We start from the raw sequence: 24710 nt of genomic DNA, 5'->3' as shown, positions 1-24710 counted from the left end.
TTATCCTCAGTGTACAGAGCCCGGCTTGTCCTCAGTGCACAGAGTCCCGTTTGTCCTTAGTCCACGGAGCCCTGCTTAATCTCAGTGCACAGCACTCCACTTGTCCTTAGTGTACAAAGCCCTGCTTGTCCTCAGTGTACAGAGCACCGCTTATCCTCAGTGTACAGAGCCCTGCTTGTCCTGAGTGTACGGAGCCCTGCTTGTTCTGCCCTCACTTCCTGTATTTGGTCTCCTCACAAAGACACACAGGCAATAGCTGCAGGGACAAGACGGTTTTCTGGACAGTGGAGGAGCCCATAGTGGTAAGAACTATAGAGCATTTTTTCACCCAAAAATATACACAAGTTTTTAACCAATGTATGACAAATATACATTTAAAAATATTTTGCAAATTACAGTGCCCATTTAAATGTTATCACACAATTAATTTGAATATGAAATTTTATTGCACTAGATAATATAATAATATGCAAGTTGCGGTCTATATACAGCAAGGAGACAGACAGCAATGTAGAATGTTTGTTAATGAAAATCTTGTCAAAAAGAGGAACATTTAAGGAGCAAATAGGGACAGAGGGGCTTTGGATAAAAGTAGGGACTGTCCCTCCAAATTGAGGGACACTTTGAAGGAATCTTTCTTCCCTGTATGTGTCTATAAAGAAAGTTAAGCAAAATTTTAGTACTTTTACAAATTTTCAAAACAGGTTTAAAACCTATCTCAGGACCATGGTAATTTTGGGACAATTTTCTTGTTGAGGGTCACATTACATTTTGGCTGAAGTGGATTTGAAGTGTTTCTTGCGCCTAGGAAAAATGGAAATGTTGATGATCTGAGGGTTTTCTTGGCAAATATATTTGGTTGGAGCAGGAATTTATTATGCATCGCACACAGAATCATCATTATTTTTTTTTGTAGCAGAAACTATATTCGTCCAAAGGGGAATTCAATGAATGTGCTCGCGTACAGAATCCAATGTATTGTGGTAAATGGGGTTAATGAGTGAGTAGGTTGTAAATACAGCTGCAGAAACAAACCTTTCTAATGGCAATACTTCTGAAAAGAAAGGAACCAAGTGTTTTTGTTTAAACCCAACATAATGGACAGAAATAAATAGAAATGTAATTGCTTCTCTGGATTATGTTTAGAATAATGTAATTCCGGAGATTTTAAAGCTTTCTGAAATGTCATCAGTTTTTTTTTCTAAATTATTTTTCCTTTTATCTGAAATACCACCTGCATGCTTCTTTGTTTCTCTTGAGTGTTTTCTTCATTTTTTATTAAAAATTTCTATTATGCGCTTATTCTGAGCAAAACTAAAATGTTATTCTTGCTTTGAAAATGTACACCTCCATTAGCTTTCTGTAAGGGAGATACTCATGTCTGAGACTAAGACCGCCATGATCATTCTTTCTGCTCGGCGCCTTGGTACACTAAAGTGGCTCATGTCATCTATTGTATACCCAAATTATGGGTCTGTTTTATTAAAACTAGTACAAAGGAAAAGTGGAATAGAAGGCCATTGTGAATAATCAGATTCTAGCTCTCGATATTCATAGGCTCTTTGGGAAAAAAATATTTCCTTGGTTTCTTCACTTTTCCTTTGTACTAGTTTCCTTTAGTAAACCTCCTTAGGCCATGTTCACATGGCAGAAAATCTGCAGAATGTCTGCCCGGAATACACAGGTGGCCGTTCCGCACATTTGCACGATTTAGTGGGTGCTAGAACCATTCGTAAATGCATTCTTTTTGCGGACGCCGGAATTAGGATTTCCACCGTGTGCACAATGCAGCAGACTCCCATTGAAATCAATGGGACTCTGCTGCAGTAGAATTTCTGAGTGGAATATTCCAACGGACATTCTGCCGTGTGAACATACCATTATACTGCTTAGGATGCAATCATATTGCCCATTTGTCTGCATTACACTGATTTTGTTTAATTTTGCAAAAACTACGCTATCATGTACACCAAAAACCCCAATTTTTATTTTTTTTTTAAATAAATCAATAAAGTCAATTGGAGATGGTTTTGCTGTATCCATTTTTAGCACCCCTAAAAACATACACAGGAGATTTTCTTATCAGAAAGTGGGAGGAGAACAGGTACTGTGAGAACTGGAGGCACAACAATAGAAAATGGCTGCTGCGGTACAGTCTGGGTAAAATGACGCTGTGGCCGGTGTTGCTCGCTCAAAACACAGAGATATTAAAAGCAATGAAGCAGATAGAGACGACACTCATCAATTAGTGGTCTTCTTTACTAATTCAAGACATTACATAATGTGAGTATGCATGGCAGATAGAAGCAGGACGGGCGGTGCACGCCGGGACAGACTGTTTTGCACGTAAGACATGCTTCCTCTAGCCGGTGTTCGCAGGAGATTTTCTATGGCTATGTTTACACCTCGGAATGTCTGCACAGAAAATCAGTGTGGACATTCTGAAGATGCAGTTGGCAGAAAGAATGGACAGGTTCATTCTTTCTGCGGACACGGAAATCGGACATTCAGTGCCAGAAACATCTGGCGCAGAAATTCCACCATGTGCATCGGGCAGCAGAATCTCTGTGCAGAATTCCAATGTAGAATTCCGCACAGAAATTCTGACAAGTGAACATGGCCTTACCCTTCCAGGAGATCTCCTTTTTTTTTATGTAATAATTATTAGCAGATGGGGTGCTACAGATGGGACCCCCACATCCATCTCTTCACCAATGGGTGACCCTGTGGGAAAGGATTTTCAATACCTAAGGCCGTGTTTCCCAATCAGCCTTTGACATGCTGGGAGTTGTAGTTTTGTTTTGCAACAACTGGAGGCACCCTGGTTGGGAAACACTGACGTAAGGTCATGAACGGATTACAGCTCATACAGTGGAGGTTGGTGTATCAGCCAATATCAATATATATGATGTACTATAGTCCTAGGCTATCTACACCGATGAATATTTAGTGTCAGCACAGTTGGCAGTAAGGCAGCCGAGGTATCCATGGAAAGCTGGCTCTGTTACTCTTACACTTGCTGATCAGAATAGTACTGGAGGGCATTTTGGGCTTAGAAATATATCTGGTACCAGTTGAAAGTTTATACCAAAATGATATAGAAAACTACAGGCATCTCTTTCCATACACACGGCTCTATAGTTAGTAAAGGCTTTATGAATAAGTTAAATCCCAAATGGGCGAGAGGAAATAAATGCAATTTTCCTAATTAAGAGCCATGGCATTCTAGGCATTACATTTTTTTAAGAGCTAATAAACACATATCAGGGATGAATCGGTGAATAAAAGGAGGAAATGTCGCAAAGGACAGACAAAGCAATTTCGCCAAGTATGTAAAACAAACCCAGATGGCCACTACAGGTCCAGTTCCTCTACCCTAAGCGATCAGCCATCCTCATAGCATATGTCCATTATTAGAGGCCCATTATTATGTCAGACTTATTCCTCTTCTCCCATTCTGGGGCCATATTCCATTGGCCACTGGCATTCTGGACATAGTTGTGCACCAGGTCACATCTCCACTGTGAGTGGTGTGCTCTGATGGCATCATGAAGCAGCAGAAGACCATAAACCTTTATGACTGAATAAGGTCTATTGTCTCTATGAACTAGTTACTCATCTTGCCAGCTTTAGATCACAGGTAACATTACGGGTCAGTTTTGTCCATACTGCTGATTATAACCTTAGCTTTGCCTCTGGATTCTGCCATGGTATTACTTTTTTAGATTGCCTGGTACATGTTGCCATGGTGTTTACCCATTGCCCATCTCCTGATTGTGTCTTTTCATCCTCCTGGCTTATTGGAAGCGGACAGTTCTCTCCGTGAGGACCTCCAGCTTAATTCTCGACTTTGCTTCACCTTCTATTCCAGATGTTCCCAACAGTGTACCTGGTGACTACGACCTGAGGATCAGTGAAAATCCACACATCCTTGCAGAAGTTAAGGATAAGAAATATGGATATTCCTAATTTGGAACATACAAATAAAGGCACCTTTGCCCACCAAAGTTAGGGGGGTCGGCAGTCTGTGTATTTTTTTTATGGTGACCCTCCAATCAGCCACTGATGGCAAAAAAGATAAGGGTCCTTTTTTTTGCACATGGGCAGAGAAACCATCAGCAAAAGTGTCTGGCTGTGTCTTTTTTTACCTTGAACAGCTAGTCCGGTGCCTTTATACCAGGGTGACTGTGCGGATTCCCCTTATTGCAAACTAACCACAGGCCATCTCATTTTGATGGGAACTCCAAGGCCATTGACATTATTTGAGCAGGGCACCATTCAGACCTTCTGTCAACTCCTTTATTGCAACCTATTGATTCACTAAAAGGTGGCCATACATCTTCAATGGTTGTTATCTGAAAGCTATTACTCCCTATCCATCCATATACAAACATTCAGCTCAGCCAAATGTTTGCATGTTCTTATGGAGAGAGTAGGGGTAAGTCATTGCCAATAGGGTCCGGCAATTGAAATGCCTGACCCTTCTCTTCCTTGACATTAATGTTCAGGGGGCCTTCCAACTCTCCAGACAATAGGAAATTTTGGCTTCAGATGAACCCGGTTCCCGGCGCTGATCGACCAGACAGGTGGATGGATGCAAGGTAAGTTCATTGACCAGAATGCAACGCATTTCGATGCACATCGGGGATAGCCAACATAGTTAAACCTTTTCGGCACACAGAGTGGTATAACTGGGAGCGCTACAGCTTCCAGATAGCTAGATTCTAATGGATCTCTAAATGCTGATGACACGTGGTTTCCCCCAGGAAGACATAGAATAAAAAGACTTTCTTGTGTAAACAAACCCTTAAAGGGGTATTCCAGGAAAAAACTTTTTTAATATATATATATATATATATATATATCTCAACTGGCTCCAGAAAGTTAAACAGATTTGTAAATTACTTCTATTAAAAAATCTTAATCCTTTCAGTACTTATGAGCTTCTGAAGTTAAGGTTTTTCTTGTCTGTCCAAGTGCTCTCTGATGACACCTGTCTCGGGAAACGCCCAGTTTAGAAGAGGTTTTCTATGGGGATTTGCTTCTAAACTGGGCGTTTCCCGAGACACGTGTCATCAGAGAGGACTTAGACAGAAAAGCAAAACCTTAACTTCAGGTTTAAGATTTTTTAATAGAAGTAAATTACAAATCTGTTTAACTTTCTGGAGCCAGTTGATAAATGTAAAAAAGTTTTTTCCTGGAATACCCCTTTAACCCCTTAAGGACACATGACGTACAGGAACGTCATGTGTCCGCTCCCGATCTATAACCCGGGGCCACGGCGTCATAGCGGGTCGGGCTCGGCCTCCAACAATGGCCGGGACCCGTGGCTAATAGCGCGCGGCAGTGATCGCGGTGCCATGTGCTATTAACCCTTTAGACGCGGCGTTCAAAGTTGAACGCCGTGTGTAAAGTGAAAGTGAAACCATGCCGGTTAGCTCAGTGGGCTGTTCGGGATAGCCGCGGTGAAATCGCGGCATCCCGAACAGCAGGAGGGTCCCTACCTGCCTCCTCGCTGTCCCATCGCCGAATGACTGCTCAGTGCCTGAGATCCAGGCATGAGCAGTCAAGCGGCAGAATCATCGATCGCTGGTTTCCTATAAGAAACCAGTGATCAATGATAAAGATCAGTGTGTGCAGTGTTATAGGTCCCTATGGGAGCTATAACCCTGCAAAAAAAAAAAAAAAAAAAAGTGAAAAAAAAAAGTGAATAAAGATCATTTAACCCCTCCCCTATTAAAAGTTTGAATCACCCCCCTTTTCCCATAAAAAAAAACAAAAAAAAACAGTGTAAATAAAAATAAACATATATGATATCGGCGCGTGCGGAAATGTCCAAATTATAAAAATATATCGTTAATTAAACCGCCCGGTCAATGGCGTGCGCGTAAAAAAATTCCAAAGTCCAAAATAGTGCATTTTTGGTAACTTTTTATATCATTTAAAAATGAATAAAAAGCGATCAATAAGTCCTATCCATGCAATAATGGTACCGATAAAAACTTTAGATTACGGCGCAAAAAATGAGCCCTATACCGCCCCACACACAGAAAAATAAAAAAGTTATAGGGGTCAGAAGATGACAATTTTAAACGTATAAATTTTCCTGCATGTAGTTATGATTTTTTTCAGAAGTACGACAAAATCAAACCTATATAAGTAGGGTATCATTTTAATCGTATGGACCTACAGAATAAAGATAAGGTGTAATTTTTACCGAAAAATGTACCACATAGAAACGGAAGCCCCCAAAAGTTACAAAACTGCGTTTTTTCTTTTCAATTTTGTCTCACAATTATTTTTTTTCCGTTTCACCGTAGATTTTTGGGCAAAATGACTGACGTCATTACAAAGGAGAATTGGTGGCGCAAAAAATAAGCAATCATATGGATTTTTAGGTGCAAAATTGAAGGAGTTATGATTTTTTAAAGGCAAGGAGCAAAAAACGAAAATGCAAAAACGGAAAACGCTACGGTCCTTAAGGGGTTAAAATACATCATTCTAAAGGATGCAGCATTGTTCTGGTATAAAAGACTGAAAAATGGCTGATCATAAATGCTTGCCTGTAAAAATGTAATGCCATATACAATGGCTGCTCCATTACATGTGTTGGCAGACAAAATAAAAAAAAAACATAGAACAGGGTTATTTAGCTATATCACTGGTAAATGAGGAGCAGGAACATTATGCTAAACATTGGAATATAAATGGATCATAAAAAAAAGCATCAGCCAACAACAAATCCTTAAATCAGCAGATGTAAAAATGTATATTTAATTAAACTTTATAGCTCATATAAGCATAAAAAAGTACATTTATTTTTAATGCTAGCAATACAAGATTGGTGCATGTATGAGATGACATGAGGAAATTTCCTAGTCTTAGGAGATACCCTTTTGGGAAATTAATTATTCAGTCTTCTCCTCCACACAGTTTCAGGAGAACCTTCCTGTAATCTCCAGAACAGTCTCCCTGGAAAGCAAAAAATAAAATAAAATAAATAAATATGTCAAAACATCATACAGCCATAGAAAGCAACCACATTGATCTGTCTAAGGCGGCTTTCACACTATATGTTGCTCAGTTTTAAAAACCCGTTATAATGTCCCGTTAAGAAAACCCGTTAAACGGCAGTTATAAAATCCCATTCAAGTCTATGGGATTTTTTGATTATCCGTTAACCCCCGTTATAGCCCATTATGAAGAACAGACGTAATTATTGACGGGATAAAAAACGTTACATGCACAAATTTTTCTCCCGTCACAAATAACGTCCGTTATTCATAATGGGCTATAACGAGTGTTAATGGATAATCACAAAATCCCATAGACATGAATGGGATTTTGTAACGACCGTTTAACGGGTTTTCTTAACGGGACATTATAACGGGTCTTTAAAACTGAGCAACATATAGTGTGAAAGGAGCCTAAGGCTAAGTTTCACAAAAAAAAACCTGTGTGAAAACCTAGGCTAACTGTTATGCTATTGCCTCTGTTTCCTTCAGTTTTTATAACAACCCCTTCTTCTTCTCTATACACATCAATCAGAAATATGGTGAGTATTTTCCCCATATCAAAGCTTCTAAAACTTCTCATATTCTCAGCTCCATTTACTTCCTGATAACAGGTGTGGTGCTATTTTTTGGAAGATATGGGCTCTGTTTTTGTAATCTTGGATAACCCCTTTAACGTATATGCTTTGCTTAGTTAAAGCAGTAAATTCCAGCGTTATCAGGAGAAGCAGTAAGTTGCCTGTGCACCTAGCCTTAAAGGGAACCAGTTTTATGTTGACTGCGGGCAGCATACAATTGGTGCAGGCATTGCGATCCTGACACACTATGAATTACTGAGATGCTCAAGCAGTTTAGAGTAATCATAGACTAAAAATGCCACCGGGACCCAGTAACTCTCCACCAGGTCAGCTTGAGGGATGAGTCTCTTCCTAGCAGTGTACAGGGAGAGATGTGTTACTTAAAAGGGTACTCCACTGGAAAACATTTTTTTTAGATCAACTGGTGCCAGAAAGTTGAACAGATTTGTAAATTAAAAAACGTAGAGAGAGAGTAATTACTGCATGCACCTTTCCAGCCAGTCATATACACACTTGAGTCCAGGATCATCCGAGACCACCCATCCACGGTAGCACTGCCGGTGCCTGCCTCAAATAGACACAGTCCATAAAGCAATATCAATAGATAGAGAATAGCAGGCGGCACTCCAGGTACTTGTGCAATAAAACCGCTTCTTTATTTGCTCGATTAGCAGGTTACAGCAGAGGGGAACACCAACAGTTTCACGTCAACTAGAACGCTTGACGTTCTAGTTGAGAAAGCGTTCTAGTTAGTTGACGTGAAACTGTTGGTGTTCCTCTCTGCTGTAACCTGCTAATCGAGCAAATAAAGAAGCGGTTTTATTGCACAAGTACCTGGAGTGCCGCCTGCTATTCTCTATCTATTGATATAGATTTGTAAATTACTTCTATTAAAAAATCTTAATCCTTCCAGTACTTATCAGCTGCTGTATGCTCCACAGGAATTTCTCTTCTTTTTGAATTTCCTTTCTGTCTGACACTTCTGTCCATTTTAGGAACTGTCCAGAGTAGGAACAAATCCCCATAGCAAACCTATCCTGCTCTGGACAGTTTCTGACATGGACAGAGGTGTCAGCAGAGAGCACTGTGGTCAGACAAAGGAAATTCAAAAAGAAAAGGACTTCCTGTGTATCATACAGCATCTAATAAGTACTGGAAGGATTAAGATTTTTTAATAGGAGTAATTTACAAATCTGTTTAACTTTCTGGCACCAGTTGATCTAAAAAAAATGTTTTCTAGTGGAGTACCCTTTTAAGTTTAGCACCTGACACAGATTATATATAGTAATTTGTCGAGAAGACCGTCTATGCATTCATTGCTTTATAACGTACGTGTTATATCTATCACTTAGTACGGATCCATTGTATAGTCTCAGGCCAGCAGTCCAGCACCTGCGCTCGCGCTGTATTACAAAGCACCGTCAGCTTATAACATTAAGACAAGCAATGTATTAGTAACTGGAGTGTTCATAGAACTAGTCATCCTCCACAACAACAATCCAGACCTACTATGGCTCTTGTTCACACTAGTGTTGAGAGTTTGGTCATGTTCTGCTATTGATTTGATTCAGTACTATTTCACATTCAAAAAGAAGTTTAAAACATTTTTTAGGTTGGGTTAGGCTAAGTTCACATCAGTGTTGGTTAAATTAAAGGGGTACTCTGGTGGAAAAAATGTTTTTGAATCAACTGGTGCCACAAAGTTAAACAGATTTGTAAATTACTTCTATTAAAAAAATCTTTATCCTTCCAGTACTTATTAGCAGCTCTATGCTACAGAGGAAATTCTTTTCTTTTTGAATTTTTTTTTGTCTTGTCCACAGTGCTCTCTGCTGACACCTGATGCCCATAATAGGAACTGTCCAGAGCAGGAGAAAATCCTCATAGCACATCTATGCTACTCTGGACAGTTCCTGACATGGACAGAGGTGTCAGCAGAGAGCACTGTGGACAAGACAAAAAATTAATTCAAAAAGAAAAGAATTTCCTCTGCAGCATACAGCTGCTAATAAGTACTGGAAGGATAAAAAAAAAAAAATATATATATAAGTAATTTACATATCGGTTTAACTTTATGGCACCAGTTCAAAAAAAAATAAAAAAAGTTTTCCACCGGAGTACCCCTTTAAGATGGACAGGTGGAGAGCGGCCCAGACAACTAGTTACCTGGGTCCCAAATGCATTTTTAAACTATGATTACTCTAAACTGTCTAAGCATCTCAGAATAATTCATAGTGGGGGGGGGGGATCAAAATGCCTGCACCTGTTTTATGCTGCCCATGGTTTGGGCAGCCTAATACTGGTGATCGGTTCCCATTAAATGGGTTATGCCAAAATTATGTTATCATCACTATCTACGGAATAGCAGTTAACTATCTGATTGGTGGCGATCCAACTGCTTAGAACTCCACTGATCACAAAAACAGAGGTCTCTTGTTCCCTTGGGCGGATGACCTAACATGCTGCTGCTCCATTTAGGGTCTATTCATATGGCAGAATTTCCGTGTGTGCGGAATTCCACCTCAAATTAAAGCCCATAGACTTCTATAGGATTCCGCACTCCCATTCACACTTCTGAATTTCCGCAAGCGGAATGGGAATGCGGAATCCCATAGACGTCTATGGGCTTTAATTTGAGGCAGTATTCCGCAATTCAATTCTGCCGTGTGAATAGACCCCAACTCTCTATAAAAGTACAGAGATAGCCAATAAAGCACTTATTCAGCACTCCTATAGAGTGTGAATTGAGCAGACAGGTGATAAGCCCTAATTTTGGTTGAACCCCTTTAAATGGGCACTGTCGATACAAAAAATTTTGATATGTTGTAAAGCATGCAAAACCAATAGGTTTTGCATTAGCTTTCATTAGAAAATTTTCAGTATTTCATTCTGAAAATGCCAGTCAAACAACTGCCCCCCCTGCCTGCTTGGACACATATTATGGTAGTCCTGCTGTGTCCATGCATCATCACCTATGTCATGGACACACTCCCTTGATTGACAGGTGTCACTGCAGGGCTCACAGCTGGAGGAAAAATCCTCCCACTGTCAGCTTGTGTCCCGCTACTGTCAGTGAGGACAAGCTGGGAGTTGGGGTTTTGCTAATGCTAGGGGAGATGTGAGCAGACAGCAAACTGAGGGAGGGGGCGGAGACCTGCACAGTGAGGCCACGCCCCCTCCCTTTGAGAGGAATTCAGATTAGTGAACTAAACTAAAAGTGTAATAAAAAAAATAAAAATAAAAGGTGCTAGACACAAAAATTAGATGTACATGGTCAGGATTAGGTACTTAGTTATATATTTAAAAAAAATATGTTTTTTTGTTGGCTCTGACAGTACGCTTTAAGGCTATAAAAAAGATGCTTTCTGATTTCTATTGAAATCAATAGGAAATGGTTTGTAGACCTATTACATGTATTTATAGAAAAAATTTAACATTCTTTGAAAAATGATAAGATGGCTGTATCAAAATAAAAAAAAATATATGCAATTCTAGAGTTACATGTGATGGGCAAACTCAACTAGACCTTTTCCAAAAGCCAACTGGGGTCCTGTTCTTTAACTGTGTTGTAGGAGTACTAGACATTTCATGACCATTCTAGGCCTATGCCAGATACTTTATTGTTTGTGTTGCTGCAGTTGGCATTCTCACCTTTATAAAGGAGTGCAGAGACTTTCCATACAACTTCTTGAACTCTGAGCGGATTTCCAACATGTCGATTTCACATCGAGAGACCATTACTCTGATCAGAGTGTTGTCATCGGTGCCCAGACCCTGTGAGGTAAACACATACATGTAAATTCATACCTAATTCTATATTTTTCCTCTGGATGCTAGGTGCAGTGTTAAAGGGGTATTCCAGGCCAAAACTTTTTTTTATATATCAACTGGCTCCGAAAAGTTAAACAGATTTGTAAATTACTTCTATTAAAAAATCTTAATCCTTCCAATAGTTATTCGCTTCTGAAGTTGAGTTGTTGTTTTCTGTCTAACTGCTCTCTGATGACTCACATCCCGGGAGCTGTGCAGTTCCTATGGGGATAGTCTCCCATCATGCACAGCTCCCGGGACGTGACATCATCATTGAGCAATTAGACAGAAAACTTCAGAAGCTAATAACTATTGGAAGGATTAAGATTTTTTAATAGAAGTAAATTACAAATCTGTTTAACTTTCCGGAGCCAGTTGATATATATAAAAAAAAGTTTTGCCTGGAATACCCCTTTAATGTTATGCATAGATCTGTATTGTAATGGTGATCCTTTTACATAGTTTACCAAACATCATGCATTTCAATACAGTGTATTTGTACATTTTATATCTACTACAAACTATATAATATTCACTGACTATAAGGAGAGATCATAAAAATTAGTCTCCATTAGTCTCCACGGTTGTAGATGCTAGATACCAGCCTAAAAACTTTCCCATAGCAACCGTTAAAACCTAAACCGTACTTGTCATTTAGGGTTTATTCACACGTACAGTATTCTGCGCAGATTTGATGTGCAGGATTTCAAGCTGTGTTCAGTTTACATTGAAATCTGCAGCAGAAAATCCTGCGCATCAAATCTGCACAGAATACTGCACGTGTGAATAGACACTTAAGGTGACTTTTCAGGATAAGCTTCCCTGTGTATATGCGAGGAGCAGCACTATTTCTGGCCAGTATATAACTTGTATACAGTATTGTTCAGCACAATTTCGTTCTGCAGGTTTCATCTATAATTTTCAGTTCTCCCAGAGCTGGTAGGCAGAGCTTCCTCCTCCCCCTCCATAGACTTGTATTGCTTGTCTTATAGACACAGGACAAAGCTGAGCTGCTTTTTGAAGCAGCAGAAGGAGGGGGAAAAATGTTTGATAACAGGAAAGAATAATTTTTGTTTAATAGGATACACAAAGTTTATTTTATTCGCTAGTACTATTCCTCTAAGCAAAGTTTGTTCAAATGATAGTGGCTGTTTAACGAAGTGATCTGATTTGTGAGCAAAATGGTAATTTTTCTTGTTTAAGGATCACTATACAGTGGTCCCTCAACTTACAATGGCCTCCGGTTACAATATTCTCATCATACAATGGTCTTTTCTGGATCATTGTAACTCAAACTCAACATACAATGCTACAGACAGTCCAGCTCTGCAAGGTCGCTGGCTGTCTGTTAGCGCCTCCCTACACTACAGGTTGGTACTACATGTTTTGTACTACTCTTTACCTGTGCCAGAGTTGGCTGCTCCTTTACACACCAGGGGAGGGAAACTCCATGTTACTTTCTTGGGGCACTGTGTGTACTGTACAGGACCCTGAAGAAGCTCATGTCCTCTACAGGACAGGTGCTTACTTTTATATGTAAGGACTTGCTTTATATGTATTAGTTATATACAATTTTTTCTTAAAAATACTAACTTTTTCCTATTTTGAGCAGAGAGAAAAAAAAAATTCCCCTATTGACCTATATAGTGGGTTGCTTCTGGTTACCACTGTGGTATGCATCATTTTGACAGACATGCACAGCATTTAGCAGTAGTTTTCCTACCTTTAAATCTGACTGGGCTACAAATGGAGGCTACAAACACAGCCTCAGACGGTAAATGTGACCACACACTAATAATATCCCCGTCACACCCACAATGGCCTCTCCACAAGCCAACTAGTACATTAGCTCTGTGCAGATGAGGGCCAAGAACCCTAAACCAGTTGTCTACAGATGGCAGAAGGAGATTTCTGTTTGGCTGGTTATCTGGATTAATACATATATATATATATATTTTTGATTAATGGGTTAGCTACCTCAAACAGCTTTGTGGGTAAGAGAAAAAAAAAAAGGACCACATACTGTTTGTGAACATAGTTAAAGTCTCAGGTAGTGAAATGATTAACTTTAAATTCCCAGGTGATCAATTATATATCCAGGCTGCTCCTGAGGGGGCCCCACTTATAATAAAATTGACCCTTCCAATTGTTGTGTCTTTACATGGGGGAGAAGTGAGCTCCAGCAAAGCTTTTGCACATGTTGGAAACACAAGTGTTATATTTATTACAATCATAAATCATCCTGTGGATCCCCTTTAAAAGGGGTACTCCCGTGGAAAAGGAAAAAACTTTTTTTTCCTTTTTACATCAATTGGTGCCAGAAAGTTAAACCGATTTGTAAATGACTTCTATTAAAAAAATCTTACCGTAATTCTTTCACTCATTATTAGTGGCTGTATACTACAGAGGAAATTCTTTTTATTTTGGTATTTCTTTCCAGTCTGACCACAGTGCTCTCTGCTGACACCTCTGTCCATGTCAGGAACTGTCCAGAGCAGGAGAAAATCCCCATAGCAAACATATGCTGCTGTGGGCAGTTCCTAAAATGGTCAGAGGTGTCAGCAGAGAGCACTGTAGTCGTGACAAAAGAAATCCCAAAAGAGAACAATTTCCTCTTTAGTATACAGCCGGTATTAAGTACTGGAAGGATTAAGATTTTTTTAATAGAATTAATTTACAAATCTGTTTAACTTTCTGTCACCAGTTGACTTGGAAAAAAAAAAAAAAAATGTTTCCACTGGAGTACCCCTTTAAATATCCAATTAAATTAATTTATATTTTCTGATAAGAGCTACAATAGGGGGGGGGGGGGATATTCCATTCAAAATACGGCACAGTTGTAGATACAGCAACTCATTTTTCTCATCCATTATTTGTCGCCCCATGAATCTCGCCCGCTCTCCATCTCTTTAGCTCTCTCTCCAGCTCTGAGCAGACAGGAGAGCTGTAATGAATGCCAAGCAGAGCCGACGCTTCTCTGCACATTTGTCACATGTGGTTCAGCTTCACTGAAGCTTAGAAAAAGAGCAAATCCTTCAGCGAATGAGAAAAATACCCAGGCATTACCAGGAGAGTGCCTCAGACGGCATATTCCCTCTGAAAGTAGTCAGCAAAGTGACACAGGACCGAAAGTATCATGTAATTCTTATCAAGTCATATTCCCACATTGCCATCTTAACCTTCACACTACACTTCCCTCATGAATATGTATACTCACAAAACAGGTCGTGTACAGTAAACAAGCACCCATTATGTCACTATTAGGTTATATACACTATGTCAGTCATTGATAAAAGGCTGTTAATCCCCAATCTATCCCACAGAAGCTCACAACATGATGGCGCCCCCATAAGCTGCTCCACTCATTTGGATAAGGCTGCATAAATATGCACAGAAAATAAGTAGGTGGCACTTATTACTGGTTTCAATGGAAACTATTGGCATGCTTGACACAGCACTCATATGTAGTGTGGGAGTTTATGTAGAGATGGGCAGCAGTCTGAGATACCCTGAAACAGCTGTCTAAAAAGGTGATCGAAGAAGAATCTCGTTTTTTTTAAAGGTGTTACGCACATCTAGTGTAGCTACCACCAATAGTTGGCTCCAGAGGATACTATGCTATAATAAGGATGCTTAGGTGAGCCTAAAGCACACATCTCTAATAATGTAAGACTAGGTGACCTCTGCTTACCGTGAAGGTGTCTACTCTTCCTTGTCATCTATATGGAAGGATCCACTGTGCTAAAGAGCACATTGTCATATCATATGTATTTCATATTAATATACGTATTATCTTTAGAAACACATAGTAAGAGGATCTTTTATAAAGTTTTCTCCAAAAGTAGTTTATGGTATGTCTAGTGGTGGACTGGTATAAAGCGAAATGCAAGCCATAACACTTTACCCTCTCAGCATAAGCATGGCGAGTGTATAGCTGCCCTGCCCCCCTCTTTCTTGGCACTTTGTCTCACCCAGAACAACGCAGGCTCCAGTCCTCGCTGCATTCAAATGGCATTGCCAGTTCCCACAGTACTTACTATTTGGACCAGAAGTAACTTTTCCAGTGTTACTCTATGAGATGCTCAGCAAGTTTCATAGAGTTACATTAAGAAGGTAACATCCGGTCCACCCACAAACTCCAGTGTGAATTGGTAAGTGACACTACAGAGTAGTGCCGACTGGATGTGGTGTCCTATTTGGGAAATGGAGAACCTGGTAAGAGGGGGAAGAGGGCAAAGTTGTCTCCACTGTTCTGTTCCTATGATGGTGTGAACACAGCAAGTGCTCCACAGGTTTTAAGATCTATAAATGAAATTTGGGGAAAAAAAATATATATACAACTAATCCAAGAACTCCGGTTCATTTTTATATCATTAGTTGTGGAATTCTCAGAACTAATATAATAATACTGAGAAGACCTGTCAGAAGAACAACCCGTGGTCAATAACCTGTAGTTCTGTATGGCGTTTAATGAAGGGATTTCCCTCCTTAGAGGAATTCTTATTGATCTCCTGTATTGATTTGTTAGATGTAGTATACGCTTTCATTTAGCTGTGAACAACTCACCTTCATAGATTTATATAATCTCTCCGCAAAGTAAGTGGGTCTACTCCTGATGCATTTTACTGAAATAGAAGAGAACATGTAGGTTAGAAACACATTTCATTGTTATCCATTCAAAAGGTCTCTTTCATAGAGTTCTCCTTTAAGATATAGGATAGTTTCATAGTAGAAAGTGACATCACAAAAACAAGATGGAGAAAATACAACAGCATCTGGTGGTAAAAACCATCTTCAAACCTTCATTAGATGAACTGGCACATGACATTGTGGTGACTGGGTGGTGCAGGTAATAGTGTAGGGTATGTTGGTATTAACTCTATGTTGTCGTGACACCAGGATGAGGTTTCCTTAGAGTTATGGTCCTACCGCCAACCGTCCCAGAAACGGTAGGGAGAAATAATTGAATGTCCACAGCAGATATTTGATGAAAACCAGAATAAACTTTACTGCATATTTTATGCAACTGCAGGAAACAGAACAGTCTTTGTATAAAGGACCATAGTTCAGGTTCCTCACAGGTTTGCTGGGACTTCCAAGTACAATGAGCTTTGATTTGCTAGCCACTGTGCTACTGATTTGAGGATAATCGAGTTGCAGTGGTCACACAGGATTTTAGTAGTTTTGAGTTGGATGACTCACGGTTTAGTGGCTGCGGAAGATAAGGCTTCAGGCCTAGCTTGAATTGATGATTTGTACTGAGATGTGCTTTCTCTGATAATCCGGAACAAAGACAGAGAATTTAGTGGCAGCAGCCCCTTATAAATTAAGGGGGTGGGACAAAGCTCATTGGATAGCCAAACCTGTCAGTCCTGATCTCTGGAACTCTTGGGTCATGTGATATACCCAAGGTCCTTAAACCATAGCATAACATAAATTAAAGGCATGTGACCTCTAAGGTCCTATACAGAGGTATCCTAGAGTAATTCCATATATAATTATATACATTGAATATTACATATTAAGAGGCGACTAGGGATTAGCCCTTCAGGAGAGCTCATTAGCATGGAGGGACTCTGGCTGAGGGGACTCCAGACAAAAGGGACAGGATATGTCCTGTACCGGGACACCACAACATGATACTGTTGTGTGATAAAGACCCTGAGGGGTTTGAAATGTATGTACCAGTTCATCTAACAAAGTTACTGTTTGACTTGTTGCCCAAAACACATGTCAAAAATGTTGATCGCACCTTGTCTCAAAACCCGAGACCCACTACAATTGCTAAATATAAGCCGGGGAAGAGAGGGGCAGCACGCTTGGCTCCCAGGCTCCCCAGTCTACATAAACAGAGAGAAAAAGCGTGGATTTGATTGACAGCCCTGGCTTATAACCAGTAATGAGACCTAGTGAGATCAAAAAACATTTGATATGTGGGGAACATGTAAAAGTTTATTCTAATAGTCAGTAACCCTTTAAAGTCTTCTATAGCCTTGTTGAACCTCTTCACTGCTTTTAATTGTTACAGTGATGTCACAGTTCAGAAATAAAAAATTTGCAATTTCTTTATATCAGAGTGGTCTTTCTAAAGGAGGTGATCTTTTGGAGAGGTTTCACTGTTTATAACTTTTTATTTATTGTTTTTGTCTTAAGGTTCTGATCGGACTTCTGCAGAGCCATCTTTAATTTACACACAGACATCTCTCCCCAGCATAGTGTCAGACAGATATCCACCTTAATACGACCACGTGCAAGTCTCTCTCACTATAACTATATGGGGAGCAGCAGCAGCACTGGGTATATAACTGTAGTTACCCTGGGGAAAACACCAAATTCCAGTATATCTATTTGACATGGTGGATACATTCTGGTAAAGATTATTTGGTAAATCTATAACAAATCTACTGCAAAATTCACATGTGTTACATGCATATTTTGTAGCAAAAGTGTTTTTTTCTGCAAAAGGTAAAATCTCTAAACACAAAAAAATAAAAAACACAACAATAACAGTACAGTGGTCCCTCAAGTTACAATATTAATTGGTTCTGGGATGACCATTGTATGTTGAAACCATTGTATGTTGAAACCAGAACTCTATGGAAACCTGGTAATTGGTTCTAAAGGCACCAAAATTTCATCCAAAAATAGGAAAAAAGTGAGGTTTAAAGAAAAATAAGTAGATATCTAATATAGATAAAGCAAATCCTTACATATAAAAGGTAAGAAAGATCTGCTGGGAGCTGTAAATCACTGTCTATGTCAGTGTTTCCACAGCAGGGAGCCTACAGCTGTTGTAAAACTACAACTCCCAGCATGCCCGGACAGCCAAAGGCTGTCCGGGCATGCTGGGAGTTGTAGTTTTGCAACAGCTGGGGGTGCCCTGCTTGGGAAACACTGGTCTATGTAGAGGACAGGAGCTTTTTCGGGGTCCTGAACAGTGTACGCAATGTCCTAAAAAAGTAACATGGAGCCGCCCTCACCTGGTGTCCAAAGGAGCAGGAAACCCTGGTACAGGTAAAGAGTACAGAACATGTAATACCTCCCTGTACTGTAGGGGGCGCTACCAGACAGGAATTCGGTGCATGCACTTCAGTAAGGCTGGGTCCACACTACGTTTTGTCCCATACGGGAGCGCATACGGCAGGGGGGAGCTAAAAGCTCGCGCTCCCGTATGTGACCGTATGCGCTCCCGTATGTCATTCATTTCAATGAGCCGACCGGAGTGAAACGTTCGGTCCGGTCGGCTCATTTTTGCGCCGTATGCGCTTTTACAACCGGACCTAAAACCGTGGTTGACCACAGTTTTAGGTCCGGTTGTAAAAGCGCATACGGCGCAAAAATGAGCCGACCGGACCGAACGTTTCACTCCGGTCGGCTCATTGAAATGAATGACATACGGGAGCGCATACGGTCACATACGGGAGCGCGAGCTTTTAGCTCCCCCCTGCCGTATGCGCTCCCGTATGGGACAAAACGTAGTGTGGACCCAGCCTAATACAGGGGTTTTACCAGTGAATGCCCATTCTGATTGGTCAGTTCTTCCGGCCATTGACACGTTTCACAGATCTGGACTGTCTGTACATTGTATGTTGAGTCTGGTTTCAAGTTACAATGGCCCAGAAAAGACCATTGTATGTTGAAACTATTGTATGTTGAGGCCATTGTAAGTTGAGGGATCACTGTATTTCGGCAATGAATTTTAAAATCTGCAGTGTTCTCTAATATCGGCGCAAAATTTCTGGAAACCACATTCACTTGTGTTGTGCTACTGTAATTTGCAGCCTAAAAAAGGTAACGGACATAATAGATAAATTCTAGGACTCTAATTCTAGCCCTTAGACAGAGTAAGAAAAAAAAAAAAAAAGTGTGCCTTAAAACCGCTCTAAATAATTGAGGTTTATAACACAGAACAAAAATCTAACCGTATGATCAATACTATACCGATAGCAAGGAGAGCATCTTCAAAGTGACCAGACATCTCAGACTTGATACTCGCTTCAATGTCTTTCTTTGCGATCTTCTTATATTCATCAAACACTAAAAACAGAAGAAGAGAAAATGGTGTAAACAAGAAACAACCCCCCTGTATATACTTTGTGTTACTATGCTGGATTCCTGCAGCTACTACTAAAAAGCGTAGAAGGCTATGGCTCCTAAAGTTCACAATAGTAATAGCTTAAGGCATCCTACATTTTATAATTTTAACTATGTCCATGCTGGAGATCTGGAGCTCTATCTCAGTAAAAACAAAGCTCTGACTGCTGAAAAAGAAATTTTAGAGCTCAAAATGTATAAAATTTTATATTTTTTTTAATACCATTTAAAAAAGATTAACATTTATTAAAGGTTATTTTTAGCAATACAAGTAAACCATGTTAACAAAACTAAACAAGTTCAATACAACCAGTGGATAAAATTAGAATTTAAAAGGGGTATTCCAGGAAAAAAAAAAAAATATTTTAATATCAACTGACTCCATAAAGTTAAACAGATTTGTAAATTACTTCTATTAAAAAATCTTAATCCTTTCAATAATTATCAGCTGCTGAAGTTGAGATGTTGTTTGCTATGGGGATTTGCTTCTAAACTGGGCGGTTCCCGAGACAGGTGTCACCAGAGAGAACTTAGACAGAAAAGAACAACTCAACTTCAGAAGCTCATAAGTACTGAAAGGATGAAGATTTTTTAATAGAAGTAAAAAAAGTTTTTTTTCCTGGATAACCCCTTTAAGACAAGCCCATGTTACAGGAGGAGATCATCTTTTACCTTTAAGTAAATGTTGTCTGTTCCTAGTACAAAGAATGGTCAAAAACTTGACTTCATCCGTTCCCCATTTCTTCTCGCCAGCTTCATACAGGTCCTAAAGCATGAAAAGGCCACATTTAGTAGGCAATGCATACTTTCATTTTATAAAAAAGGTAAACCACTTTTACTACGTAGAGCTCAGTGGCATAAATGGGATAGCAATAGAATTTTACTTTTTCCATTGATAGCAAGTCAGGACTGGAGAGAAGAGTCTATAGTAATATTTGCCAATTCTAAATGTAATAAATTTGGCATGGATTCAATTAGTCAGGTAAAAGACGTTATGTTCTGAATTGGTGGTTGATTCCTTAAATTCAAAGAATATTACCTTAGGTTCACTCAACTATGATCAGGACCATCATCTATAAGCCAGAGGGAAGAGTCCCTACAAAACACCACTTTTCTCTGGGGGTCCTTGTACCGAGGCATCCTGTGATGTGCATAGTGTTTGAATCAAACCTCTTCACCCTAGAATGTACTATATGTGTCTACTAGCAGAGTTCCCTTCCTACCTAAACCTTGTGGGAGAAGAAAAGCAACAGAGACAATCACATCATATACTGTCCTAATTTCTCAACCTCACTTCCCTTCCTTACATCTCAACCTTATTTCCCATCCTCATGTTCCAACCTCATATCTCATCCTGATAGCCCATCCCCTGCACTTACTATTTTCTGCACCTTCCTGTATAAAATGCTTTAAAGTCCTGGGCAATCTCTGCAGCCTGAGAGTAATGGGATTAAGAGATGTGCTGGAAGTCCCATAGATATGCATAGGACATCAGACAAACCCCCCCCCCCCCCCCCCCCCGCATAAAAGGGTTAGTTTAGGGTTGATTTAACTATCCTATATTTTTAGCTGACATATAAACAACATGTGTACCAAGGTTCATCAAAATATCTCCAGTCATTTGAAAGTTATGGTGGAACATGCATACCAGGAGTTTTACATAGATATGAGATAGACAGGCAGACAGACATGCATCCAAAGTTTTATTAACATTGGCCATTAATATCTAATCGATAGGGGTCTGACTGGTACAACACTTAAAGGGGTACTCCCATGGAAAACGTTTTTTTTTTATTTATTTATTTTTTAATAAACTGGTGCCAGAAAGTTAAACAGATTTGTAAATTACTTCTATTAAAACATCTTAATCCTTCCAGTTCCTTTTTAGGGGCTATATACTACAAAGGAAATGCTTTACTTTTTAGATTTCTCTGATATCATGACCACAGTGCTCTCTGCTGACCTCTGCTGTCCATAGCAGCATATGTTTGCTATGGGGATTTTCTCCTGCTCTGGACAGTTCCTAAAATGGACAGCAGAGGTCAGCAGAGAGCACTGTGGTCAGGACATCAGAGAAATCTAAAAAGTAAAGCATTTCCTCTGTAGTATATAGCCCCTAAAAAGTACTGGAAAGATTAAGATTTTTTAATAGAAGCAATTTACAAATCTGTTTAACTTTCTGGCACCAGTTTATTTAAAAAAAAAAAAAGTTTTCCATGGGAGTACCCCTTTAAATTGGCACTGTCAAACATACTTTTTGATATTTGATTCCTTATGCCAAATAACTTCTGTAATTGGCTTCCTTTGAAAAAAATAAAAAAAAAAAAAACATGTTATGTTAGTTTCTCTACTGTATACTTCTGGCAACCAGGGGTCTCCCTTCTTGGCTAGAACACATTTCGGCTGGTCAAAATCTCAGATTTTGGTCTCCTGCTTGTATTGGCAGGGGACCAAAATCAGGAAGTGTTTCCCAGCACTGAGCTTGATTGACAGCTGCAATGAGCCCCACTGACAGCTGCACAGACTGAAAGCTGCACAGAGCCTCACTAAAAGATACACAGACTGAAAGCTGCTGCACAGAGCCTGAGGTCTTCTCTTTATCACAATGCTGCAACAATGTGAGGGTGGAAGTGGTCCCCCAGCAGGCTTCAGTGATGTCATGCTTGGTCCTGTACTACCCTTAGGCCCTGTCAGGTTGAGACCCTCAGTGACCTGGGGGCTCCCCTGCAGGGTCTCCCCCTGTTTCCAGAATGTTGTGTATATCACTTTAATGCCTAGACAGTATCCTAATGTATAGGTAGTACAAAGGACCTGTGTAAGTCTGTCACATGTTATGTTATGCAGTCACATGATTTGTTGTCACATGTCACTATAAAAAGGGGCGGCCATTACAATTCACTCTCTTCTCTTTGAGATTCCATCTGCTACTGAGCACAGCAACCACCAGAGATCTCAGTGCAAGTGATCAGCATCAAGTCTGTGTCTGCTGTCACTGAAACTAGTGAAGCCCTGCATATAGTCAAGTCCAATCTCAAGTCAAGTTAATTACAAGTATATTGGTCCAGCAAGCTGCGAGGTCCTTCTGGGACTTGGCCACCTCTCTGGGAAATCTGGCCTTAGCTGTGAAGATAATTCTATCCGTCTTATACTCAGTAAAGCCTCCGTTTCACCATAACTGGGGTTAATAGCATCTAATAAAGGTAAGATACAGCTATTTAAAGCTCTGATAATTTTTCTAAGGGTGGTGGTTGTGGGGGGGGGGGGGGTGTTAGGAGTAGTTAGAGAACATAGCCTGAGTTAGTTAAGAAAAGTTTATTTAGTGACAGGTACTTTTTTATCTGAATGCAAAGACTGAGGTCCCTTCACTGACTGACTGAGCTGTAGGAGAAGGCACAGCCACAACCATGAGGGATACAATGAACAGAACGCAACTCCCTTTATTTAGCTGTTTGATGGAAAAGCAGGGAGTTATACAGTAACATGTCATGAGACATGTCAACATTTTTGATTATTCGGGGTCTGGGTGTGGAGACCCTCCACCAATTGCTAGAATAAGCTGGGAGAAGCTCTCCTCTCCTAGTCTCTCTCCTTGTTGCAGGAGACAGACTCCATAGACTTTTTATATAATATATCTACAGTGAGAAGAAAAATGTATCTCCCAGGTTATTCTAACAATCGGTGGGGGTCTCAGCACCCAGTCCCCGGTTGATCAAAACCTAAAAAGAAAAAAAAAAAAATATAATAAATAAATAAAGGGTTGTTAAATGACAGTAACACTTTAATGTAAACAGCCAACCATCTAATGCAGTGTTTCCTATGGTACCTCCAGCTATTGCAAAATTACAACTGCCAGCATACCCGGACAGCCAAAGGCTGTCAGAATATGCTGGCAGTGGTAGTTTTGCAATAGCGAGGCACCCTGGTTGAAAAACAATGATCTATTGTTTATGGGGGCTTCCTAACTTCCCCCCCAAACATTAGACATTGGTTGGAGAAGTGAAGTGCCAGGGGGTGCAAGGGATTCTTGTCAATTCGTGATGCTAGTTAGGTCAGAGGTAGAGACAGCTTCTCCTGGGCCAGACACAGGGGGGGGGGGGGGGGTAAGAAACACACCGACGTTGGGTTACTGATAACTGTCTTTTACTGAGCAGGTGCTGATGGTACAACACACAGAATAGAGCAGAGTAGAAGGGATGCAGTGTAATCCTTGGGAGCCCTGTTGCCTTGCTGGGACTTACAGTTCTTTTCACCCACCTGGAATATATGGATTTGATTTCTGAGACTGCAAGATTTCCCACAATGACTAGGGTTCTGACAAGGTCAATCACTGTCACCACCAGGGCTTGACTCACCACTGTAGGGGGAACACTTGCAGAATGGCAGGGCTGACTTTTCTGTAGACTTCCCTAAGTATTCACCACACACGACTTCCACCTCCTTTCCACACTGTAGCTCAGACTGGAACTGCAACTAAACTGGGGCAACTCCTCCCCGCCTACACTATATACATGAGAATTTAGGGGTTACCATTGGCAAGACAGGGTCCCCTGATTATCACTGCATCTCCTTCTTGAAGGTAGAGTACATAAATAACATAATACACAGTGAATATAATAAAGTGATTAAAACATGACAAACAATGCAACAGTGGGCCCAACACAAGAGCAGCAGGCATGCCCGAGGAGATCCGCAGCCCACAGTACAGCCTTTGGTGCCAGGAATTATTATTTCAAATACCCTATACTCTGCCATAAGTGTCTAGCAGTGGATTTTTTTTGTCTGAGCAGAGTTTGCACATGGGGATCCAGAAGGATAGCTATCTGAAATGTAGACCCCCATCCCACCAATTAAATATTTATAAGCTAGCAGCATTACAGTCTCAGAATAACCTTTCGTAGAAAAATGAATGATATTACACACATATATACAAGGATGCCAATTATAGATACTTGTTAATATCCCAAGTGGAATTGCAGAAATTACTAAAACATAAATATTTAATAGCGGCTTTAAGATGAGCTCAGCGGAAGTTTTTATTTGCCATTACATATTTGTAGCACAGATGCAAAAGCAGCCACTAAAAATAGTAAATTTCTTCTTAAAGAAAATGAAAAGGAATCCTGCCGAAAAGGCTTCTATGATGCCGGGACAGATGAATCGGATTCATAACCCGGTAAAAATTGTCACCCAAGGTGCTAAAAGGCGCAGAAGTACA

At 40.1% G+C, this 24710-nt stretch overlaps 1 protein-coding gene across 2 annotated transcripts in view; it reads right to left on the bottom strand.

Annotated features, from left to right (window-relative positions):
• Positions 1-6744: 6744 nt before the first annotated feature.
• ANXA4 (annexin A4) overlaps positions 6745-24710 on the bottom strand; it is a 68571-nt gene continuing 50605 nt past the window's right edge. For both annotated transcript variants that reach the window (XM_056571436.1, XM_056571435.1), the window contains 5 exons: positions 20168-20261; positions 19343-19438; positions 15968-16026; positions 11243-11365; positions 6745-6972 (listed from right to left, as the gene is read on the bottom strand). In XM_056571436.1, coding sequence (XP_056427411.1) covers positions 6913-6972; positions 11243-11365; positions 15968-16026; positions 19343-19438; positions 20168-20261 — 432 coding nt within the window. In that variant the 3' untranslated portion in view covers positions 6745-6912. The remainder of the gene's footprint in view (positions 6973-11242; positions 11366-15967; positions 16027-19342; positions 19439-20167; positions 20262-24710) is intronic.

This window comes from Hyla sarda, chromosome 4 (assembly GCF_029499605.1).
Source record: "Hyla sarda isolate aHylSar1 chromosome 4, aHylSar1.hap1, whole genome shotgun sequence".
NCBI lineage: Eukaryota > Metazoa > Chordata > Amphibia > Anura > Hylidae > Hyla > Hyla sarda.
This window is presented reverse-complemented; position numbering and strand designations above follow the sequence as displayed.